Source organism: Pleurodeles waltl, chromosome 3_1, assembly GCF_031143425.1.
Source record: "Pleurodeles waltl isolate 20211129_DDA chromosome 3_1, aPleWal1.hap1.20221129, whole genome shotgun sequence".
Lineage (NCBI taxonomy): Eukaryota > Metazoa > Chordata > Amphibia > Caudata > Salamandridae > Pleurodeles > Pleurodeles waltl.
This window is the reverse complement of record NC_090440.1, coordinates 684,216,521-684,237,764: the sequence shown is the minus strand read 5'-3', so window position 1 is coordinate 684,237,764 and position 21,244 is coordinate 684,216,521. Positions and strand designations below refer to the sequence as shown.

At 43.7% G+C, this 21,244-nt stretch overlaps 1 protein-coding gene across 4 annotated transcripts in view; it reads left to right on the top strand.

The window, feature by feature from the left end:
- The window catches only part of COL16A1 (collagen type XVI alpha 1 chain), a 717,464-nt gene that overhangs the window by 429,266 nt on the left and 266,954 nt on the right, over positions 1 to 21,244 (top strand). For all 4 annotated transcript variants that reach the window (XM_069223294.1, XM_069223295.1, XM_069223297.1 and 1 more), the window contains 4 exons: positions 1,514 to 1,549; positions 2,411 to 2,518; positions 3,759 to 3,803; positions 5,111 to 5,146. In XM_069223294.1, coding sequence (XP_069079395.1) covers positions 1,514 to 1,549; positions 2,411 to 2,518; positions 3,759 to 3,803; positions 5,111 to 5,146 — 225 coding nt within the window. The remainder of the gene's footprint in view (positions 1 to 1,513; positions 1,550 to 2,410; positions 2,519 to 3,758; positions 3,804 to 5,110; positions 5,147 to 21,244) is intronic.

Genomic DNA, 21,244 nt, shown 5'->3' with positions numbered 1-21,244 from the left:
GTGGGGGCTGTGTCCAGGGGGCGGGCATCTCCACTAGCTGGAGTGCCCTGGGGCATTGTAACACGAAGCTTGAGCCTTTGAAGCTCACTGCTAGGTGTTACAGTTCCTGCAGGGGGGAGGTGTGAAGCACCTCCACCCAGAGCAGGCTTTGTTTCTGTCCTCAGAGAGCACAAAGGCTCTCACCACATGGGGTCAGAAACTCGTCTCTCAGCAGCAGGCTGGCAGAGACCAGTCAGTCCTGCACTGAACAACTGGGTAAAATACAGGGGGCATCTCTAAGATGCCCTCTGTGTGCATTTTTTAATAAATCCAACACTGGCATCAGTGTGGGTTTATTATTCTGAGAAGTTTGATTCTAAACTTCCCAGTATTCAGTGTAGCCATTATGGAGCTGTGGAGTTCGTTTTTGACAGACTCCCAGACCATATACTCTTATGGCTACCCTGCACTTACAATGTCTAAGGTTTTGCTTAGACACTGTAGGGGCAAAGTGCTCATGCACATATGCCCTCACCTGTGGTATAATGCACCCTGCCTTAGGGCTGTAAGGCCTGCTAGAGGGGTGACTTACCTATGCCACAGGCAGTGTGAGGTTGGCATGGCACCCTGAGGGGAGTGCCATGTCGACTTAGTCATTTTCTCCCCACCAGCACACACAAGCTGGCAAGCAGTGTGTCTGTGCCGAGTGAGGGGTCCCTAGGGTGGCATAAGACATGCTGTAGCCCTTAGAGACCTTCCCTGGCATCAGGGCCCTTGGTACCAGGGGTACCAGTTACAAGGGACTTACCTGGGTGCCAGGGTTGTGCCAATTGTGGAGACAATGGTACATTTTAGGTGAAAGAACACTGGTGCTGGGGCCTGGTTAGCAGGGTCCCAGCACACTTCTCAGTCAAGTCAGCATCAGTATCAGGCAAAAAGTGGGGGGTAACTGCAACAGGGAGCCATTTCTTTACAATCACCTAAAACCCACAAGCCGGCGAGGAACCAATGCAAAAATGTAAACTGCAGAAAGAAGAATCCAAGCCCCAAGAAACTTCAGTCCCTTGTACAGCTCTCCTTCATCCTTCGTATCCTCTGACAGGCGCTATGTCTAACCACTCACGAGAAGTATTACAAATGCACAGGCAGCTTGTATGGTGTTTTCCTCCCTTACGGATCACTGCACATGTGCTATCATAAATTCTTGCCCAAACCTTTTCACTAATGTCCTTCCCTGGTTCTTTTCTCATCTTCTCTGACCGGCATTTCTCTCAGTCAGTTTTGTCCATAGTTGTACAGAATCAATGTAACATGATTGTCATATCTTCCATTTTTCAACCACTTCTCAGATTCAGTTCAGTTCTCTGTCTGACTGAGAGTTGAAGACTCAAGTGTCGAACTTTCATGCTTCCTTTGACTGGACAAAGGCAGGTGCAAGATTTGGCAAGGGCATGAGTTAAACCTCTGCAGTGCTCTGACAACCCATAATAAAAGTTTATTTTTTAATTCTTTCACATTTTTGTTTTATTTGCAGGGATCACCAGGTTTCGATGGAGTTAAAGGCGAGAAGGTAAGGAGGCTTCTCTAATCAATCTCTAAATAACAAACAGGATTGAGTCCCCCTATCAGTAGCACCTCCCTGAAAATGATTGTGTTGTGTGACGTGGAAGCCATTTTAAAATGACTTCATCTGATTGCGTCCTCTATGGAGCAATTCCTAGTGGAAACATGGTAGGCTAACATGGACTTAATATAGGCTCACATGTAAGATGATTCTGCAAAAGTGACTACTGATAGACCCACACATTTAGTGACTGCAGCAGTGACTCCTAATAGGCTCATAGAATGAATGACTCAGCTATAGTGACACTGAAAGCAGCCGCTCATGGATTGGCTTTGCAGTTCCCTTTCTCTTCAGGCCCATACCTGGAGTGGCTCTACAATAGTGATGCATGGTAGGATCACACATATAGGGAAGCTACAAGAATAACACACAATAGGGTTACAGATGGAGAGATTGCAATTGTGATGCCTTGCAAGCTTACGCCTGGACTGATCCGCAATGTTGACCCCAATAGGCGCACACAGTCTGATTCTTTCCTAGATACACCCTATTCAAATTGCTCACCTTCTAGTAAATGAACTTGACAAAACTGCTAGTAAATGACATTGGACATAAAGTGTCATCATATTCAAAAAGTGCCTCCTCTGGTGATACAATACATTACAAATAATGTGCTCTGCTTGATGGAGTCACTTCCTGACAGTGACCTCCCTGTGGTGTGACCTCGATGACAGAATGACTCGTGTCAAATTGACTCACAAGTTGGCCTTCCAAGTAGTTAAGTATAACATTAGTACAACCCCTTTCTATTCTGTTCACTTACACATCATACATGCATAGGAACGTCATTGTTGTGCTTTCTTTCAGGGTGAATCTTGTACTTCCTGTTCACCCCTGTCCCCGGGGGTAGCAAGTCAACAGCTATTGCCATCCGGCCGCAAGGGGGAGCCTGGTCTGGGCCTGCCCGGTATTCCGGTAAGTATACTGTATTAGAAATGCATAAAAACATCCTTCAAACCCAGGGCCTTGAGTTGCATACGGCTTCTCCTTTTTGTTACAGTTTTCAGATTTGTGGTCTAATTATCAAGCAGTTCGAGTTGATGCTTGTCCTTCATCTTCAACTTTTTCCAAATTAAATATAGAAATTTCATTTTGACCCTGAGCACATGAGAGAGGGCAAACACCACAAAATGCGTCGGCCCCAGTCAGAGCTGCCTCGACATCCAATCCAATGGCGCCCGCTGCGCGGCTGGTGTGGAAATAATCTTATCTGCAGAACATGGCAATTACTGGGGAGTCCTTGAAGTCAGAGGCCCGTGGCACCTCTGTTAATATGTATTTATGGTCTTTCTTAGGGTCATGGAAATATGTAGCTTAAGCCTCTCCGATTTCTCCTCGCTAGCCCCCAGCCCTGCTTTGTTCGTGCTCAGACACGGATTTCCAGTAAGGCTGGACGTTTCCTGACAGTTGTTATGGATTTCAGCGCAGAATTGTAGCTCATGGGACGTGCGCTGCCTGTCCCAACTTGCTTGTCCCTGACAAAACAAGGCTTGCCGAGAGCTCACCATTGTGAGAGTGCAAGGCACAGACCCTTTGCGACTCAGTGTTAATCCTATTATGCGCCTTGTCTCACATTATTATCGAGAATCGGGAATATGGCCAGTGGAGTGTTTATCTCTCCTCTAGGTGCCCACAGAAAGGGTTTTCAGAGAGGTCTGGCACCGCTGGCCAGGAAGAATTGGAGGGCATTGACTGTGGATCCAGAGAGGTTTATTTGCCATGTGACTCTGGAATAAATGTCTGCCACTTAAGTCCGATGGTTGTAAAATGTAGATTGATTTTGTTTGTGTGTTCATGTTGGCTTATCTTGATTTATATCGAAGGTGTGTTTGATTCTGTTTGTTCGTGTTTTATATGGCTGTGTGCTATTTTTACAGCAAATGAGGCCAGTCGATATTTTCCAAGTATGTCTAAGAGTTGGGGTTGTTTTAGTAATAGGGAGTCCGACAAAAAAAGCGACACGTGTGTGTGCACGTTTACGTGTGCCCAGGTGTCTATTCTTGTGTACATATCTGTCCGTTTGTGTGTGTATATTTGTGTCTGTATGTGTGTGCACTTGGGTCCGTGTGTGCTTTATGTGGGTTGTGCCTGGGTGCACTTGCTTAGAGTTTCTCTGTTATTTATTTGTAAATTGTAACCTCTTTCCTTTCCTCAGGGCCGGGCTGGTTCTCCAGGGCTTGCTGGTCCAAAGGGAGACAAGGTGAGTACCAAACTCGGAAACCTTCAGATCATCATACTTGCAATGCAGCCTCTGATTAGCTGTCTACGTCATCACGTGTTTGCCTTGGCATACTGGGGTATTTTCAGGTGATTCGCAGAAATATGGCTTCACGTTTGTTATGGGCAAAGTGCCCCAAGCAGATATGTAGCTGAATGATTTGGCCATTGGTTCTGATTAACAAAGGTACTTTTAGGGGAGGAGTGTAGAGCAGAATCTGAGCGCTGGAGCCGCACTGATGTTTTTTCGGCCTGTCAGTGCATAACAGAGTAATGTGCATGAGCCTACTGCTCTGTTATGTTATCTCCCCATAAGACACACATGCTGGAGGGATCAACCAATGTGAGTAGGCCTCTGCGCCCACACTACCCTGTGGATGCATTGAAAAGGGAAGGGTCTCTGCCTGTCAGTGCATAGCATAGCATTCCTTACTCTACATTAGGTGTGTACAGGTATAGCTCATGCTGCTCATGAATGGTAGAGTAAGGTCTGCAGTGAGACAGAGAACTTTGTTACCTGCCTGAAATGCATCTTCACCTGACAGAGATCTATGCTCTGTCATGACTGGCACATAGTAAGAACATTGATGCTGTGTGTATTTTTCAGTACATCTCTATACAAATGAGGGATGCACTTAGATCTGCTTCTGCCGTGACTCCTAGCTCTAACTGTGGCTCAACATTCACCGAGGAAGATCCTTGTGCGCAACGTAATTTAAAAACATAATATACATTTTGCATGCACAGATTTGCTTTCTGAATGTGCACATACACTCGTGATATTTCTCCGGTGCGTCCAAGGGCAGATCAAGAAAAGCGTTTCTGAATTGGCCCTATCTGTATAAAATTAACACCTGACATCTGCTGAGTATGTATGAGTGTACTTGAGGTCTGCCCTTACTAAGAGGCTTAAATGACTTTATTTCACCCTCTTCAGGGGGTCCTTGATTATCATAGCCATAAGTGACTTTGTTTCATCTCCTTCAGATTCCCGTCATTGTTATAGTCATTTTAAGAGTTTAAAGGTTTTCTTGAAATGCCTGTATGTTATGTACACACCCCGGGTGTGCTCTGGGGATGCTCTGTAATGCTGTAGAAACAATGTAGGAATACAGACAGTGGACTGCGCCAGTCATAGAGAGTCAGTTGGTCCAAGCTTCTGGAAGTTTAGCGGGCGTATTAATGCATGATCTTGTATTCTTAGGAGTTTCAGATGCTGATGTCTGCTAATTAAGGTTTCTTATTGCATCATGTTGAGGATCTCATCTGTGCCTATTCTTTCATTTTCAGGGAGACTTGGGAGAAGTCGGACCTGCTGGTGTCCCCGTAAGTAGTATGACTGTATTGGTGGGTTTAATGAATTCTCAGGAGATGGGTCTGCATTTAGGTTTTATAACATTGTCAGAGCAGTAAGAGGTGGATTAAGTAATGCCGTTACAGAAATAGTAGGGCTTTCTGTGATGTACAGAGAAATGGAGGATTCTGGTTAGTGGATCTGAGATACGTCAACAGGATATATAGTGAAGTGGTGTTTCTTAATGCACTGACTAAATCAAGCCTCCCAAGATTCCTCCACATGGGCGTTTTTCAAGCTAACAAATATCTAAAAACTCCTGTGTACATTTATTGTATGAGGTGGACGTGAAAGAACAACCCATATATTTTTTCCTTGACATACAGTTAGTTTGTATTGGGTAATTTATTTTTAGCAAACGTAGTTCGTGCACAGTTGATGTGGGCAATCAACTACTTGGGTGTAATCCATTTGTAAATGCATTTAGCTTCATTTACAGTCCATATATAATATTCATCATTCAGTGTTTCAGTTTCTATTAGGAAATATTTGGGTATTAATGGGCCAAATGATGTTACTCATTTTGGAAAATGGGTTCCTAATTCACAGATAACACTATTTCTGAAATATAATCCTTTCACATCTAAAATTAAAATTAAAAGATGAATAATATTCCTTATATTCCACCATCAACAAAAGTACTGTGTCCATTATGTTCAGCAAAATATACTTTAAAAAAAAAACTCACGCCTCCATGTATGTAATAAGGCAGGCTTCTTAAACCTTGTATGTGTTGCATTAATTTCCTTAAAAACACACATACGTCTTTTTAAAGAGTCCCCAATAAAGACACAATTATTCATTGTACAAAATACTCCAACGTTAATTACAATTTTCCTCCCTTGATCTGGAAGCCGTTCTGTCCTTCCTGACATTGTGGTGTTCCTCTCAAAAAACATCTGTACTTTATGCCCACTGTCATGCGCAGCCTTAAATCTGTTGCCAAACTTTCATTACATGCAGATTTTCGCATTTCATTTGGTGTTCCTTTAAGAACACCTATACTATATACATTTTATTTTCATTTGTTTTTGAAGAGCAGGTGGATTTGTTTTCTAAGCTTGTCCAGTCATGTTTGATAAAAAAAATTATATCAAGTTTATCAAATTACCATTGGTACTGTTCCTCAGGATATTCCAAGGTCTCTTCTTAAAAAATTTAGTTTTTGTTTTATTTAGTATTATTCTCAGTAACACATACGATAAATTGACTTGGTGTTTTTTGGAATAATACGTTTGAAACAATTGAATGGTGAACAATATAAATGGTCTAGAAAGAAAGGTAGATGGATTTACAAATGGATAGAACAGAGGTGGTTGACTACTCCTATTCCTGTCAATTTTGCATGAACTGTTATTGTTAAAGGTAAACTAACCCTAAAGGGTTCAGCTGGTAACACTCCAGTGAAAAAAGGCGTGTGTTTTTATTTTAGGTTATTGGATGATTAGTGACGACAGGCAGAAACAGCTTCTATAATGGAACATTATTGCATATCAATGAGTGATGAATTCAGGGAGCTCGGAAAACAAGCATGCTAATCAATGTGGATGTTCTTAAAATCTGACAAATACTTGGCTTCTTGTACCAGTGATGTACCCCCCTGCTTTAATACCCCAACCTATTTGCCACAGCATTGTATTATATTTATTTTAATGCATTTTTTCTTTTGTGGCTCATCTTGAAACACTCTGTTGTCAATTCCTCCCGTGAACACACACTTTAGGTCTTCTTCGAGATTTTCTTCACATACCCGGCCCATGACTTCGGAGAACTCTAGAACGGAAAAGCACAGTGATAGAGCGTTCCGTACCAATAATTTACCTGTATTTTGGACGCTCTTGGGTCGACAAATCTTTTGACCAAGTGGGGCTCTCCTTACCCGAGAGAAATCAATTTTGTCAAATCAATATTCAATAATCAATAATCAATAACGAACATAGGCAGTTCCCCGCTCAACATAACACTTCACAATTAATCCAGACATCATTTCGGCGAAACCGTGACCTTTCGGACATGAATAACCACACCAGTTTATGCAAAATTAGTGAATTTATTTCCCTATATTAACAAAGCTAGCACAATATATATGTGTCTCAACACCAAATGATAAATGTAAATGAACATTAATAGCTGTCCATAACGGCGGAAAAGATGTAATCTATGCAGCATTTGAATAATAATGCCTTCTATAATGGCAACGCAAACTACTAAAACAATAATCTGTAATGAGCTAATTGCATACATTGATCAGCATAACAAGGTCTCAAATTGCATCGTGCAACGAATGAAACCTCACCTAACCTCAAATTAGCATCAGCATGTGGGACTTCATGCAAAACAATTTGGCAACATTAATTTGGAAAACTCCTAACTAGGGCTCTAATCAAAATCAACAGTTGGTTACCTAAAAAGAAAACACAATGCAATTGTACATTTTCCTTTCATATTTACCAAATTCAATCAGCATTCAAGGAAGTCTTCGTCTCGCAGGTACCAGATTCGATCAGCATGGGACGGGGCAAAGGGGTAGGGTGGACGGGGCAATTGCCTCACAGCGGCAAGACTAAAGGACAAACTACTTCATGCAAGGGACAAATCAAAGTTAAAGTCTCTAGGGCAAGAATTAATCAAAGTCTCTTTCTCTCGATTAGAGAAAGCATCAGGGTCTCAGTCAAAATGGCGTCGCTCATCAATTGGCTCGATGGGTGCGATGGCCACAAAATCGCTGCAAAGCTGCAATGGGCTACTTTCTTCTCGTGCACCTAGTTTTTATAGACAACAGTTCAAATCCAGTAGGGTCTTCCATTGGAGGGTTCATAGGTTAGCTTCAAATTGTCCAATCAAAAACAACAGTTTACAAGCTTTTACTTAAGCATACATTATCCTTGGAGTCGGGAACGTAAGTTGCAACATATTTTACCAATTATCTCACTTTCAGAGCTTCCATTGTCCGCACCTGCAGATTGACCTTGGAGCAGAGAAAAAGATGCCAGGCTGGCATGAAACCTTAAAGATAAGCATGTGAACCGATCTCACTGGAAAAGTACAGCTTCAAGCAAGAATACGCGTTTATTAGCACAGTGGAAAAATACGAGCATCTAAACCGTGAGACAAGGCAACTAGGCCGAAGCCTCTACTAAAGTAATGCCAAGCTAATACATTTCACACAAGCAAATCATAGCTCACGTTTACGATTATGTCAGATTAATACAATTCTAATACATCATGTTATATGAAGCACGCTTATAAATGTTGGCGAACTACTCTGAGGGCACATTTTGTCCCCGTACAATCTTTATAAGTTCGATTAAAGTCACACTCAATTATTGCAGCACTACGTTTATGCGCTAATAAATGTAAAACCTTCATTTCCGCGTCACCAATCCCTCCTCTGATGACTACTTGTCATCACACAAAACCATTCCCACAAATTTTATTCCATTAAAATTCTGTCAGTTCTCTTTGCCTTTTTGTTCCCCTTGTTCTCGCTTTGTATTCTTCTGCCATTCTTTTCATCATTTTCTCTTCCTTCCTTCTCCTAATTCTTTCCATAATCATTATTATTCCCCTTTTTATTCCCCAAATTCCAAAGATGCAAATTAGCACTATTAGAAGTCCCTGTATTATTTTCAGTAGTATTCCATTCCAAATCCCACCTAACCAACTTCCTACTGACGCAATTCCCTTTCCAACTTTCTCCCAAACTCCTGGTTCTTTCAATTCCTTCAAGTCTGCACTTTCTTTTGTTAGATTCGCAAGCATTGTTTTAATCTTCACACTGTTGTCAGGAATATACGTGCAACAGTGGCGCGCACCAAGCATTTTGCAAACGCCGCCATCCTTTGCTAAAAGAATGTCTAAGGCAAGCCTGTTTTGAAGAGTCATAGCTCTTTCCGCTGCCAGTTCAGCATCCATCAGGATTATAGCACCTGAAAACTTTGTCAACATGTTATCCACTATAGTAGACAACTTTCTTATTTTGATGGAATTCAACACAACTCCTAATGAAGGAATCATGGCTCCAAATATATCTCCTACCACGGCAGCTGCGGTCTCTCTTTTCTGGATACGATGAGATCCAGGCGTCTTTGGAATCACCGATAGGTCATCCAGTTGATAAACCTTTGGGAACACTATACCCAAATAACATCTCCCCCACCATCCCTTTGGAAGACGATAATAGGCATTATGCCCGCAAATGTAATATACACCTGGTATGACAGGGTCAAGTCCGTTCAGCATGAATGTCCATTTGACCTTAAAAATAAACGTGTGTTTACATTCACTCGCACCCACAAAAATATTATCATAATAAGACTCACCACGATATATACAAAATTTCCCTACATGCCAAGCATCTAAAGCTATTCTTCCTTGTGTCCTTATTGCAGCAAAAGCATAATTATCTACTGAAGTCCTCTTATGTAACTCCTTTTCCAATTTCGCATTCATTTGTGCCCTTCTATCATCTGTGCGATCTAAAAAGCTTATTTCTACTGCAGTGAGCGAGCAGGTAAGGTTTTCCCTATGAGCGTGAGCCGTTTCAAAAGGTAGCATTGGCTCGAAAAATTCCCTCATTAGTTTAGCATCCCAATCTTTAGCAGTCTGGCTTAGTTGCGTTATTATAGGAACATATGCAAATGTAACATCATAATTTGAATAAAAATACTGTATATTTGTCTGACCATAAAATCTAGAAGTCACTATACTACATGTAATCCCATATGTAAGGGGCATGTGGTGATAAGTCACCCCTTCCGTTACCGATGTCGGTATCTGTGTACACAGGTAACAATCTTTCGCATCCATAGTCTCAACATACTCTGTTAGTAAGCGATAGAAAACATTATACGAAAGTTCCTTTTTCTCATGCAAGTGTCTCTCATCTAATTCTAGTCTTTTCAATGCAGTTAGTTCAGTGACAGGAACAGGAGCAAGAGTAGAAGCATCAATTTTCTCATTCTCACCCTTTCCACGCATTCCAAGCACTATTGCCATTATTATTAGTATACATGCAACTACCAAGCCTATACACACATATTTACAATATTTCACTCTACCGTTTTGTGTAGTCATGATCTGTATAGAATCAGAGAGCTGAAAACACTTATAAAAGAAACGATTTAGCAATTTGTTACAAAGCGGAACGAGCGCAATGTTCACACAGTTTTCTTCAGGAGGCCAGTCACTTATCGGTTAGCAGCAACGTTGTCTCAATTCGGGTTTAAGAGTCAATCAGGTTATCAAAGTCTTATCAGGTTAACAAATGTCTCATCCGGTTTTAGCAATGTCTCTTTAGCAATGTCTCAGCTGGTTGTATCACGTTAGATTATAGCAAGCAATGTCATTTACCAGCTTTTCAATCAACAGTGTCTATAAAACTTTTCTTTTCTATTGGTATCTCTTCTTCTTCGTTCTCGAGGCTGAGAGATACAAATTTGTCAGTCCAATCGTCATTGACTGCATATGCCCATTCTGGACCGGAATACCTCCTGTTTGGTATTCTTTTCCTTTTCAATTTTGCCTCTCTCTTTGATTCTGCCTCACTGGTACTTTCCTCTTTGGTCAAGTCCTTTTCTTCACTTGATGTTGGTACCACAACAGACACTTCCTTTCTTTTCTCTTTCACCTTTGGCCTTTCACTGTCATTCGACTTTTCTCTAGTTCTCAGTTTTGCTGGTGATATGCTCGGTCTTTTCTTTGCACTGTGACCATTTGATGGACCTGCGCTCTCTTCCGAAGAAGACTGAACAGTTTCGTTCTGTTTTTCCTTGTCCCCTCCTTCCGGTGAATCAGTCACGTTTTCCTTTTCTTTTTCTGTACCGTCTACTTCTGGGAAAGCCCTCCTCTGATCAGGCTCTCCTGCCTTTCCACCTCTTTCTGTATCGTCTGCTTCTGGGAAAGCCCTCTTCTGATCAGGCTCTCCTGCTTTTTCACCTCTTTCGAGCCCGTTGTCACCGCTACTCTCGTCAGGCTCTTTGTCACTTTCAGCTGCTTCAGGCTCTTTGCTACCTTCAGCTTCTTTGTCGCTGTCTGAGGTTTCTCCTTGGTCTTCCCCAAGTGAATCGGTTTCTTCGTCCTCAGAGAATATCTCTCTCTCCTCTGTTTCTGCTTGTTCGCTGTTAGTTCTGTTTTGCTCTGCCTCAGCGCTCGGCACTTTATCGGGTACTGGCAGTTTCAGCGCTTCAACTTCCTCTTCTGTGGGACACAACACTTTCTTTGTGTGACTGGCGTGAATCCAGTTGGGAACTCCCGCACACTTCACAGCAGTAGTTGTTGTCAGGATCACTTGGAAAGGGCCTTTCCAACGGGGTTCCAGACACGACTTCCTGACGTGCTTCTTTATCACGACCCAGTCACCTGCTTTCAGTGTGTGTCCTGGACCTTGGATCGGTGGCAAGGTGGTTGCTTCCACCTGGTGAGAAAAAGAGCGAACCACATCAGCCAGACCTTTGCAGTAGTCTAACACCATATCATCTGTAATATTCAAAAGCGCGTTTGCGGGAACTGCAGGAAGTCTCATAGCCCTGCCCATGAGTATTTCGTGCGGGGACAATCCAGTCTTTCTGTCAGGGGTGTTTCTCATTGACATTAACACCAAAGGCAATGCGTCAGGCCATTTCAAATTTGTCGATGCACATATTTTCGCCATTCTTGATTTCAGGGTACCATTCATTTGTTCCACCAGTCCTGAGGCTTCAGGGCGATAGCTGCAATGCAGTTTCTGCTCAATGTTCAGCGCTGCGCAAAGTAACTTTATCACCTCGTTATTGAAGTGACTTCCCCTATCTGATTCTAAAGAGATCGGGAATCCAAAACGTGGTATCAACTCCCTCAACAATAGTTTTGCAACTGTGAGGCTGTCATTTCTACGTGTGGGGTATGCTTCAATCCAGTGACTAAAAATGCACACAATCACCAACACATACTTCAGACCTCCATGCACAGGCATCTCAATGAAGTCCATCTGCATTCGACTGAACGGGCCTGCTGCTCCACCAATGTGGCCCATGTTCACAACTGTTCCCTTTCCTGGGTTCATCTGCTGACAAGTGACACAACGGTGGCAGACTGCTTCTGCAACTTGACGAAATCTTGGGTTAAACCAATCAGTTTTGAACAACCTTATCATGGCATCTCTCCCTAGGTGAGCTTGCCCATGATAGAACCGCGCTAGCTGCGATAAGAGACTATTTGGTAAGACAAATTTTCCCTCATTTGAAACCCACAACTCATCTGGTCTCTTTACACATTGTGACTTAATCCAGGAAACTTTTTCATCCTCCCTGACACTATTCTGTAATGCTTTTAGTTCTTCCATTGTATCTACGACCTTCAAGGCAAATGCTTCGGCTGGTTCAAGCTCTGGCTCAGTGATCGAGTTCCATTCATCCTTGAGCAATATACAGTTCAAGGCACAAAATCTTGCGACTTGATCCGCATACGCGTTTCCCAGGGAAACATAGTCCTGTCCTTTTGTATGAGCACTACACTTTACCACTGCAATTTCGGCTGGCATTTGAATGGCCTGTAACAATTCCCTTATTCTCTCCCCGTTTTTCACTGGTGACCCTGAAGAAGTCAGAAAACCTCTCTGTGACCATAGTTGCCCAAAGTCGTGCACAATTCCAAACCCGTACTGACTATCAGTGTAAATGGTAACCTTCATCAATGTTGACAATTGGCATGCTCTTGTAAGGGCTACAAGCTCTGCTACTTGTGCGGAATATACTCCTTGTAGCCAGGACGCTTCCAAGACACCTGCTACAGTACATACAGCATATCCTGCTTTCAATACTCCCAATGCATCTCTTAAACATGACCCATCAACAAAAACAATTTGGTCATTTTCATCAAGCTTAGTATCTTTAATGTCAGGTCGGGGTTTTGTGCAAAATTCAGTCACCTGAAGGCAGTCATGCTCGATGTCTTCAGCGTTCTCAATTTCAGCATTTTCACCGGGAAGCAAGGTTGCTGGATTCAACGTAGTGCACCTTTTCAGCTGCACATTCGGTGAGCCCAGAATTATCGTTTCATACCTCGTGAGTCTTGCTCCAGTCATGTGCTGCGTTCGGGAGCGGGTCAAAAGAATCTCAACTGAGTGAGGGACCATGACTGTTACTGGATGTCCCATCACTATTCCTTCACTCTGAGTGAGGCTGATACCAACTGCTGCTACGGCGCGCAAGCACCCTGGCAGTGCTTCTGCGACCGGATCCAAAGTAGCTGAAAAATATGCTACTGGTCTGTTTATGCCACCATGGGCTTGCGTCAAGACAGACAAAGAACATGCATCACGTTCATGGCAAAACAATGTGAAAGGCTTTGTGTAGTCAGGCATACCTAAAGCCGGAGCCCTGCACATGCACTCCTTTAATTCAATAAAAGCATCCATCTCATCTCCTTTCAGCTCAATTGCATCCAATGCATCCTTCTGGGTCAGTTTCAGTAAAGGCTTTGCTAGGGCTGAGAAGTTGGGAATCCACTGGCGACAGTAGCTCACCATCCCCAAAAACTTCCTCACCTCTCTTCTCGTCTTTGGTGGACTCATTTGAAGGACACTTGTTATTCTCTCCTTCATTATTCTCCGTGACCCTTTCTCTATTTGATGGCCCAAATATTTAACTTTCTTCTGACAGAACTGCAATTTTGAAGGAGACACCTTGTGTCCATTCCTTCCCAAATGGTTCAGTAGAGCAATGGTGTCGGCTGTGCAGTCACTTTCTGTCTTAGATGCGATCAGTAAGTCATCAATGTACTGTACTAGGGTTGACTCGAATGGCAACTTTAATGCTTCCAATTCTTTCTTTAGAATCTGATTGAAAATCGATGGCAACTCTGAAAACCCTTGAGGAATTCGACACCAACTGTAGACACTGTCTAAGAATTTGAAACAGAAGAGAAATTGGCTGTCCTCATGAAGAGGCACCGAAAAGAATGCTTGTGACAAATCGATGACTGAGAACCACTCGGCCTCGCAAGGGATTTGAAACATTATCACAGCTGGATTCGGTACTACGGGGCACCATTTAACCACGATGTCATTTATTTTTCTCAAGTCCTGCACGAGTCGGACCTTCCCACTCGGCTTTATTAGTCCCATGATTGGTGAATTACATGGACTACTCAGCACTTCTTTCAGTACTCCCTGTTTCACAAACTCGTCAATTAGTTGGGCGACTTTCATGAGGGTGTCTTGCGCCATGTGGTATTGTGGGGTCTGGGGAAAGGTTGCATTGGGTTTTACGGTCACTTTCACTGGTTCCACTCCTTTCAACAATCCCACCTCCTTTCCTGTCATATCCCACACTTCTTTTCCCACTGTTTCCCTTAATTCAGCTGGAATATCCTCTTCGGTTATCATCGGGAAAAGGTTAATCAAAGGATATTCTTCATCGACAGTTTCCATTTCATCCCCTTCTACACTGTCCTCTTCTTCCCCGTCACTGTTCGTCTGAATTTTGATTCCATCGTTCGAACACATGATCGAACATCCCAATTTGCACAATAGGTCTCTCCCTAACAGTGCTATCGGGCTTGTGTCACAGACCACAAAATTATGTGACCCTTGATAGTTACCAATTCTAACTGTTACTGGATCGGTTATTGGGTTCGTCAGGTGTCTGTTCGCTACTCCCACTACCTGAACTGTTCTCCCTGAGAGGGGCAAGTTTGGTACTTCAATGCTCCTAACAGTGGAACGTGTGGCTCCTGTGTCAACCAAGATTGAAACACGATGACCCATCACTCTCCCCTCCACATACGGACCCTTCTGATCAACTTCCAAGGATGCTGCAAGCACACAATTTCCCTCCTCATCTGAACTCTCACTCTCCCATGCATCGTTTATTCCACTCTCACTGTGTAATGGGAACTGTTGCACTGTGTCATTTGTACCCATCACATGACCCGAGACCTGCGGAGGAACCATCACTTGCTGCTGATTCATTGGTGCCAAGGGTATTTGCATTGGCTGATTAGGTACCATGGGAAACTGCTGTTGCATTGGCTGCATTTGCGTCATCTGCATACGAGGCATCTGCATCTGCTGCGGCTGCATGGGCTGTAATCCTTGCAGCTGATTTACAGTCTGAAAATTTGGGTTCGGACCTCTCATTTTCGGTCCCCTCATTGTCTGGAATGCATTGACATCATTGTTTTGCTGACCAACACCTGCACCTTCCTGCACCAACATCGGGCACTCGCGTTTCCAATGTCCGACGATTCCGCACACGTGACACGGCATCACCTTTTTCAATGCCTGTACACCATTCGGAGTCACAACAGTGCTCAAATACGGACCATTACTCCCAAAACCTCCTCTGCCTCTGCCTCTCGCCTGTGGCTGAAACACCATGTTTCCCTGCAGCTGCGGCTGCGGTATCTGCTGTGAGAACCCTTGCAACCCTTGCAAACCTGTCTGAGCTGCCTTAAGCTGCATCACCATCACTTTCTCTTTCAACTTTTTCTGTTTCACTTCAATTTCGTCGCTACAGTATTTCGCGTACGTCAACACCTCATCAATCGGTTTCGACTGCCAACAAATCAAATGTGACTTTATCATCTGACTTATCTCTGGCCTCAGCCCTTCCACAAATCTGAACACAAAATGAAGCATGTCCTTCGCCTCTATTGTTTCCGTACCACTGTAGTTCTTGAACGCCTTCAACAACCTCTCATAGTAACTGTGAATCGACTCTTTAGCCTCTTGGGCAGTTCAATCAAACTTCTGCCAATCCACATTTTTCGCGGCAACCTTCGTCTTCAAGTGCTCAATCACCTTATAGTACAAACTCATTACCATAGGTGATGGTGCACCTGTATCCCTGTCTCTCTCTGGTTCACTTGTCGGCCAACCTACGGCCCTTTTGCAGTCTTCCCACAAATCTGCCGGAACCACAATCTCAAAGAGGGTGTTCAGGTCCTCCCAAAGACATTTTGCAAGCTTCACAAATCTATCAGTCTGCTGATACCACTCAATCGGTTTCTCTCTCAGTTTGGGAAAATCATCCGTAAAAGACTGAATGTCATTTCTGTGCCACAGTACATGTATTAATTTTCCCCCTGCTGTCTCCCTCATTGGTAACATAGTTACTGCATCACTACTCTGTGGTCTTTTCCCATTGTTTTCTGGGACGCTGTCTTTCTTCTTTTCCTTTTTCTTTACCCATCTGCTCTCCCATTTGTCTAAGCACCTCCACACTTGCGCACTCTGCAGCAATTCTCTAAGGTGCGTTTTCATGCCTGCTGACCTCATGTGTTCAAAGTCTGTGGTCCCAAAATCCAATCTATAGCTCCTGCTCAAGTGTTTTGTCTTGTCTATCTCGACCCCATTTTTGTCAGCTATTTCTTGCAACCTTCTATGCACCTTGTTCACTTCTCTTGTAATCCTGGGACATAGGTACCTCAGCTCTTCTTCTGAGTAGGACTCTAACCTATTTAGACCCATAGTCCCTTCCACCAATTCTTCTGCTTCCATGTTCAACCTGACCCTATTCAGATAGTCTTCTCCCTTCCCACTGGCTGAGTTTTGTGTGGAATTCAGACTGTTGAACCACTGCGTCAGCTGTTGCGCATTCAACCCCATCAGGGTAGCATTCACATCGACTGCCATTGACGGTTGCGGCAACTTCTCAGTGTTCGATGACAGCGGTATCACCAGTGGGGGACTCGACCTCACCACTGTTGACTGAGCACATATGGGACTAAACTCCATCAGGGATCCGGATCCAGTTGGCTGAGCCACTATTGGAGTTGTCTCTGGAGTGTTCTCTATGCACCTCCTTTCCGTCCCACTCTGCATCACTGATCCTTGACCGCTCATACCTGAGTTAGGCTGAGCGTACAAAGGTACCGGTGGACCTACAGTAATGGGTAGGGATATCGCATCTGGGTTCTGTCCATTCCCCATGTTCTGAGGCATATTCATTCCCACACCATGGGTCATCATTGCCGGCATGCCCATCTGACTCCCCGTCATCTGAGCATGTGCGGTTCCCCCCTGCATCTGCTTTTGAGGCATCAAAACTGTGTTGATTCAGCTTGTGCCAATGTTGTGTTGCGACCATTCTGTACTCCCATTACGGTTGGGTCTAGAATCATTCCCGCGCCGTTGTCACTGCTGTAGTACCTTGTGACCTGCGGCTGATAACTCTCTGCTGCTTTCAACACAGGCACATCTGGATATATTCTCCTAATCTGCGGTATCTGCGGGGTGAACAGTAAGCTCGGGTCCTTAGATCCCGATGGCGTTTCTGAATTCGGGGTTTCATTATTCTGTACTGGTGCCGGAGGGGCAGAACTGGTACATGGACCTTGTTAATTCTCTGCATAAGGTGGTGGACGGTCGTTCAGCAATTGCGTGATGAACTCCTCATCCTCTGACTCATCTTCTCTATCTTTGGAACACCTCCTGTTTGTCTTACAGGTAGCTTTCTTGCCTGTCGCCTCTTCTTCCTTAGCAATTGCGGGAAACAATTTTATCCCCTGCAATACATCTGACCTCCACACCTTCTGTGCATTGTCCCACCTAGCGTCCGCTAGTGTCTTTTCTACCTTTCTTATCCTGGTCTCGAACTTCTTTTGCTGTTGCTGTCTAGCCATTAGTTCCCAAATCGCTAGAGCCTCAAACTGTGCTGGCCTTGGAGGTACCTTCATGTCGTACATCGCGAATCTCAAATTCTCTAGAATCCTTATATTGAATGTCCCATGGATCGGGAACGCTACGCTCCCATGTTTCTCTGTCAGCTTGTGCCATTGCTTTAGCCAAAGGCACGGAGCTACCCCCCTTTCCTCCATTACAATGTAAGCTGGTGTACCTTCGGGTGGCGTCTCTTCTCCTACGCTCGCTTTAATGTAAGACTCCCCCTTTAGCGCACTCCTGAATGCTTTCAAAAATTTCATTTTCTCGTCTTTTATTTTCACAAAGTTTGTAATCAATGAGTGACTTTAATTCCCGGAATACTCTTCACTTGCCTTTCCCCTTCCAATCGAGCCCCACGGACTGCGTCCAATCCGTGCGCGACCCGTCTCTACTACCAACCTATCCCAGCGCGGCTCCTAGTGACGTCACACTCACACACACCGCGGCTGACAAAGCCTCGCGGCTTGTCCTCCTTCACTCAGCTCCTCTCGTAACAACTTGGCATGTATCGCGAGCAACCAAATAATAATAAAACAGATCTGTCGGTTTACTACAGGAAGGGTAACACAATCGCTTCAGGACCTTAGGGATTTTTCGCTAGCCTCGGCAGTTATTCCATCTTTCTCGGTCCCCACTGTCGCAAGCAAGCAAATCTGACCCGCAGACTCTGCTCTCAACTTGTCAATGATCTATTCTAGTGCACTTAGAATTTGTCAAAGCCCGAAGTCGAAGTTTCTTTCACTCCCTTAACACACGTACCGACTCGTTGACCACGCCCGATCAACCTATTAAACCGACCAGACCACAACATATAACAAGTGTCTCATACACTTTTCAACATACTCCGGAGTCTCTTGACCTCGCAGGGCCCGTCTCAACAACAACAACCACGTGGACCTTTTTCCTGCACAAAGCGCCACATGCACATGAAGTTCGACGACTTCCCTCTCTCACACTCGGAGTCGCACCTCCGCTATTTTCTATGAAGTTTGACGACTTCCCTACTTCTACACTCGGAGTCGCACCTCCGCTATTCTCTAAAATCCTCGCAACCTTTTCACACAATCTGCGGCAATAAGCTGTGCAAGCGCAAAACCCTAACTTCACTCACACCATCACTAGTACCGCCGACGCCGATTTCACACCTCCATTCCCTCCATTCGCAAGCTCCGAGATCCCGGGAAAGTCGCGGGGGACTTAGCCCATCATCATTCTCTCAATCTGTTTTATCCAAGAAAAAATCTAATTCACCCTCTCGAGCGGGGTCCCAAAGACGAAACCGCTAATCTAACACCATGTACCTCTCGAGTAGGGGTCCCAAAGGGCGAAACCATCCTCTGCTACCATCTACTGATAGAGCGTTCCGTACCAATAATTTACCTGTATTTTGGACGCTCTTGGGTCGACTAATCTTTTGACCAAGTGGGGCTCTCCTTACCCGAGAGAAATCAATTTTGTCAAATCAATATTCAATAATCAATAATCAATAACGAACATAGGCAGTTCCCCGCTCAACATAACACTTCACAATTAATCCAGACATCATTTCGGCGAAACCGTGACCTTTCGGACATGAATAACCACACCAGTTTATGCAAAATTAGTGAATTTATTTCCCTATATTAACAAAGCTAGCACAATATATATGTGTCTCAACACCAAATGATAAATGTAAATGAACATTAATAGCTGTCCACAACGGCGGAAAAGATGCAATCTATGCAGCATTTGAATAATAATGCCTTCTATAATGGCAACGCAAACTACTAAAACAATAATCTGTAATGAGCTAATTGCATACATTGATCAGCATAACAAGGTCTCAAATTGCATCGTGCAACGAATGAAACCTCACCTAACCTCAAATTAGCATCAGCATGTGGGACTTCATGCAAAACAATTTGGCAACATTAATTTGGAAAACTCCTAACTAGGGCTCTAATCAAAATCAGCAGTTGGTTACCTAAAAAGAAAACACAATGCAATTGTACATTTTCCTTTCATATTTACCAAATTCAATCAGCATTCAAGGAAGTCTTCGTCTCGCAGGTACCAGATTCGATCAGCATGGGACGGGGCAAAGGGGTAGGGTGGACGGGGCAATTGCCTCACAGCGGCAAGACTAAAGGACAAACTACTTCATGCAAGGGACAAATCAAAGTTAAAGTCTCTAGGGCAAGAATTAATTAAAGTCTCTTTCTCTCGATTAGAGAAAGCATCAGGGTCTCAGTCAAAATGGCGTCGCTCATCAATTGGCTCGATGGGTGCGATGGCCACAAAATCGCTGCAAAGCTGCAATGGGCTACTTTCTTCTCGTGCACCTAGTTTTTATAGACAACAGTTCAAATCCAGTAGGGTCTTCCATTGGAGGGTTCATAGGTTAGCTTCAAATTGTCCAATCAAAAACAACAGTTTACAAGCTTTTACTTAAGCACACATTATCCTTGGAGTCGGGAACGTAAGTTGCAACATATTTTACCATCTCACTTTCAGAGCTTCCATTGTCCGCACCTGCAAATTTACCTTGGAGCAGAGAAAAAGATGCCAGGCTGGCATGAAACCTTAAAGATAAGCATGTGAACCGATCTCACTGGAAAAGTACAGCTTCAAGCAAGAATACGCGTTTATTAGCACAGTGGAAAAATACGAGCATCTAAACCGTGAGACAAGGCAACTAGGCCGAAGCCTCTACTAAAGTAATGCCAAGCTAATACATTTCACACAAGCAAATCATAGCTCACGTTTACGATTATGTCAGATTAATACAATTCTAATACATCATGTTATATGAAGCACGCTTATAAATGTTGGCGAACTACTCTGAGGGCACATTTGTCCCCGTACAATCTTTATAAGTTCGATTAAAGTCACACTCAATTATTGCAGCACTACGTTTATGCGCTAATAAATGTAAAACCTTCATTTCCGCGTCACCAATAGTGGTAATTTAATTCATTGGTGCCATATCAGATTCAGACCTCCAGTTCGTCCCCCTACTTCTGGTGCCAGATCTATCCTAGCAACATCAGATCAAACAAGCAGTCCTTTTTCAGCAGTTCTCCTGTGCGACTGTCCTTGTATGTCGGCTTATAGCAGCTCCAACATTTTAACAAGAACCTCAACCAACACTACTATTTACATTGACTAAGAAATCATAGTCATCCCACCATTTACATATCCTCATACATCTCCTTCAGTCAGACACTGTACATGTGTCAGGAATCTCTACCTCCCACTGTGTACATCTCCTGGTAAATTGCCATCAATCATAGCTTGCACATCTCTTCAGAAGTCTCAATCAATTATACCCTGTGCTTCCCCTCAGAACTCCCCATCAATCTTCTCATAAACATCTGTCACCCACACTCTATAGTTCATACAGCTCTATCCCTCGTACCATGTAGACTTTCTCCTTCCTCTGATATCT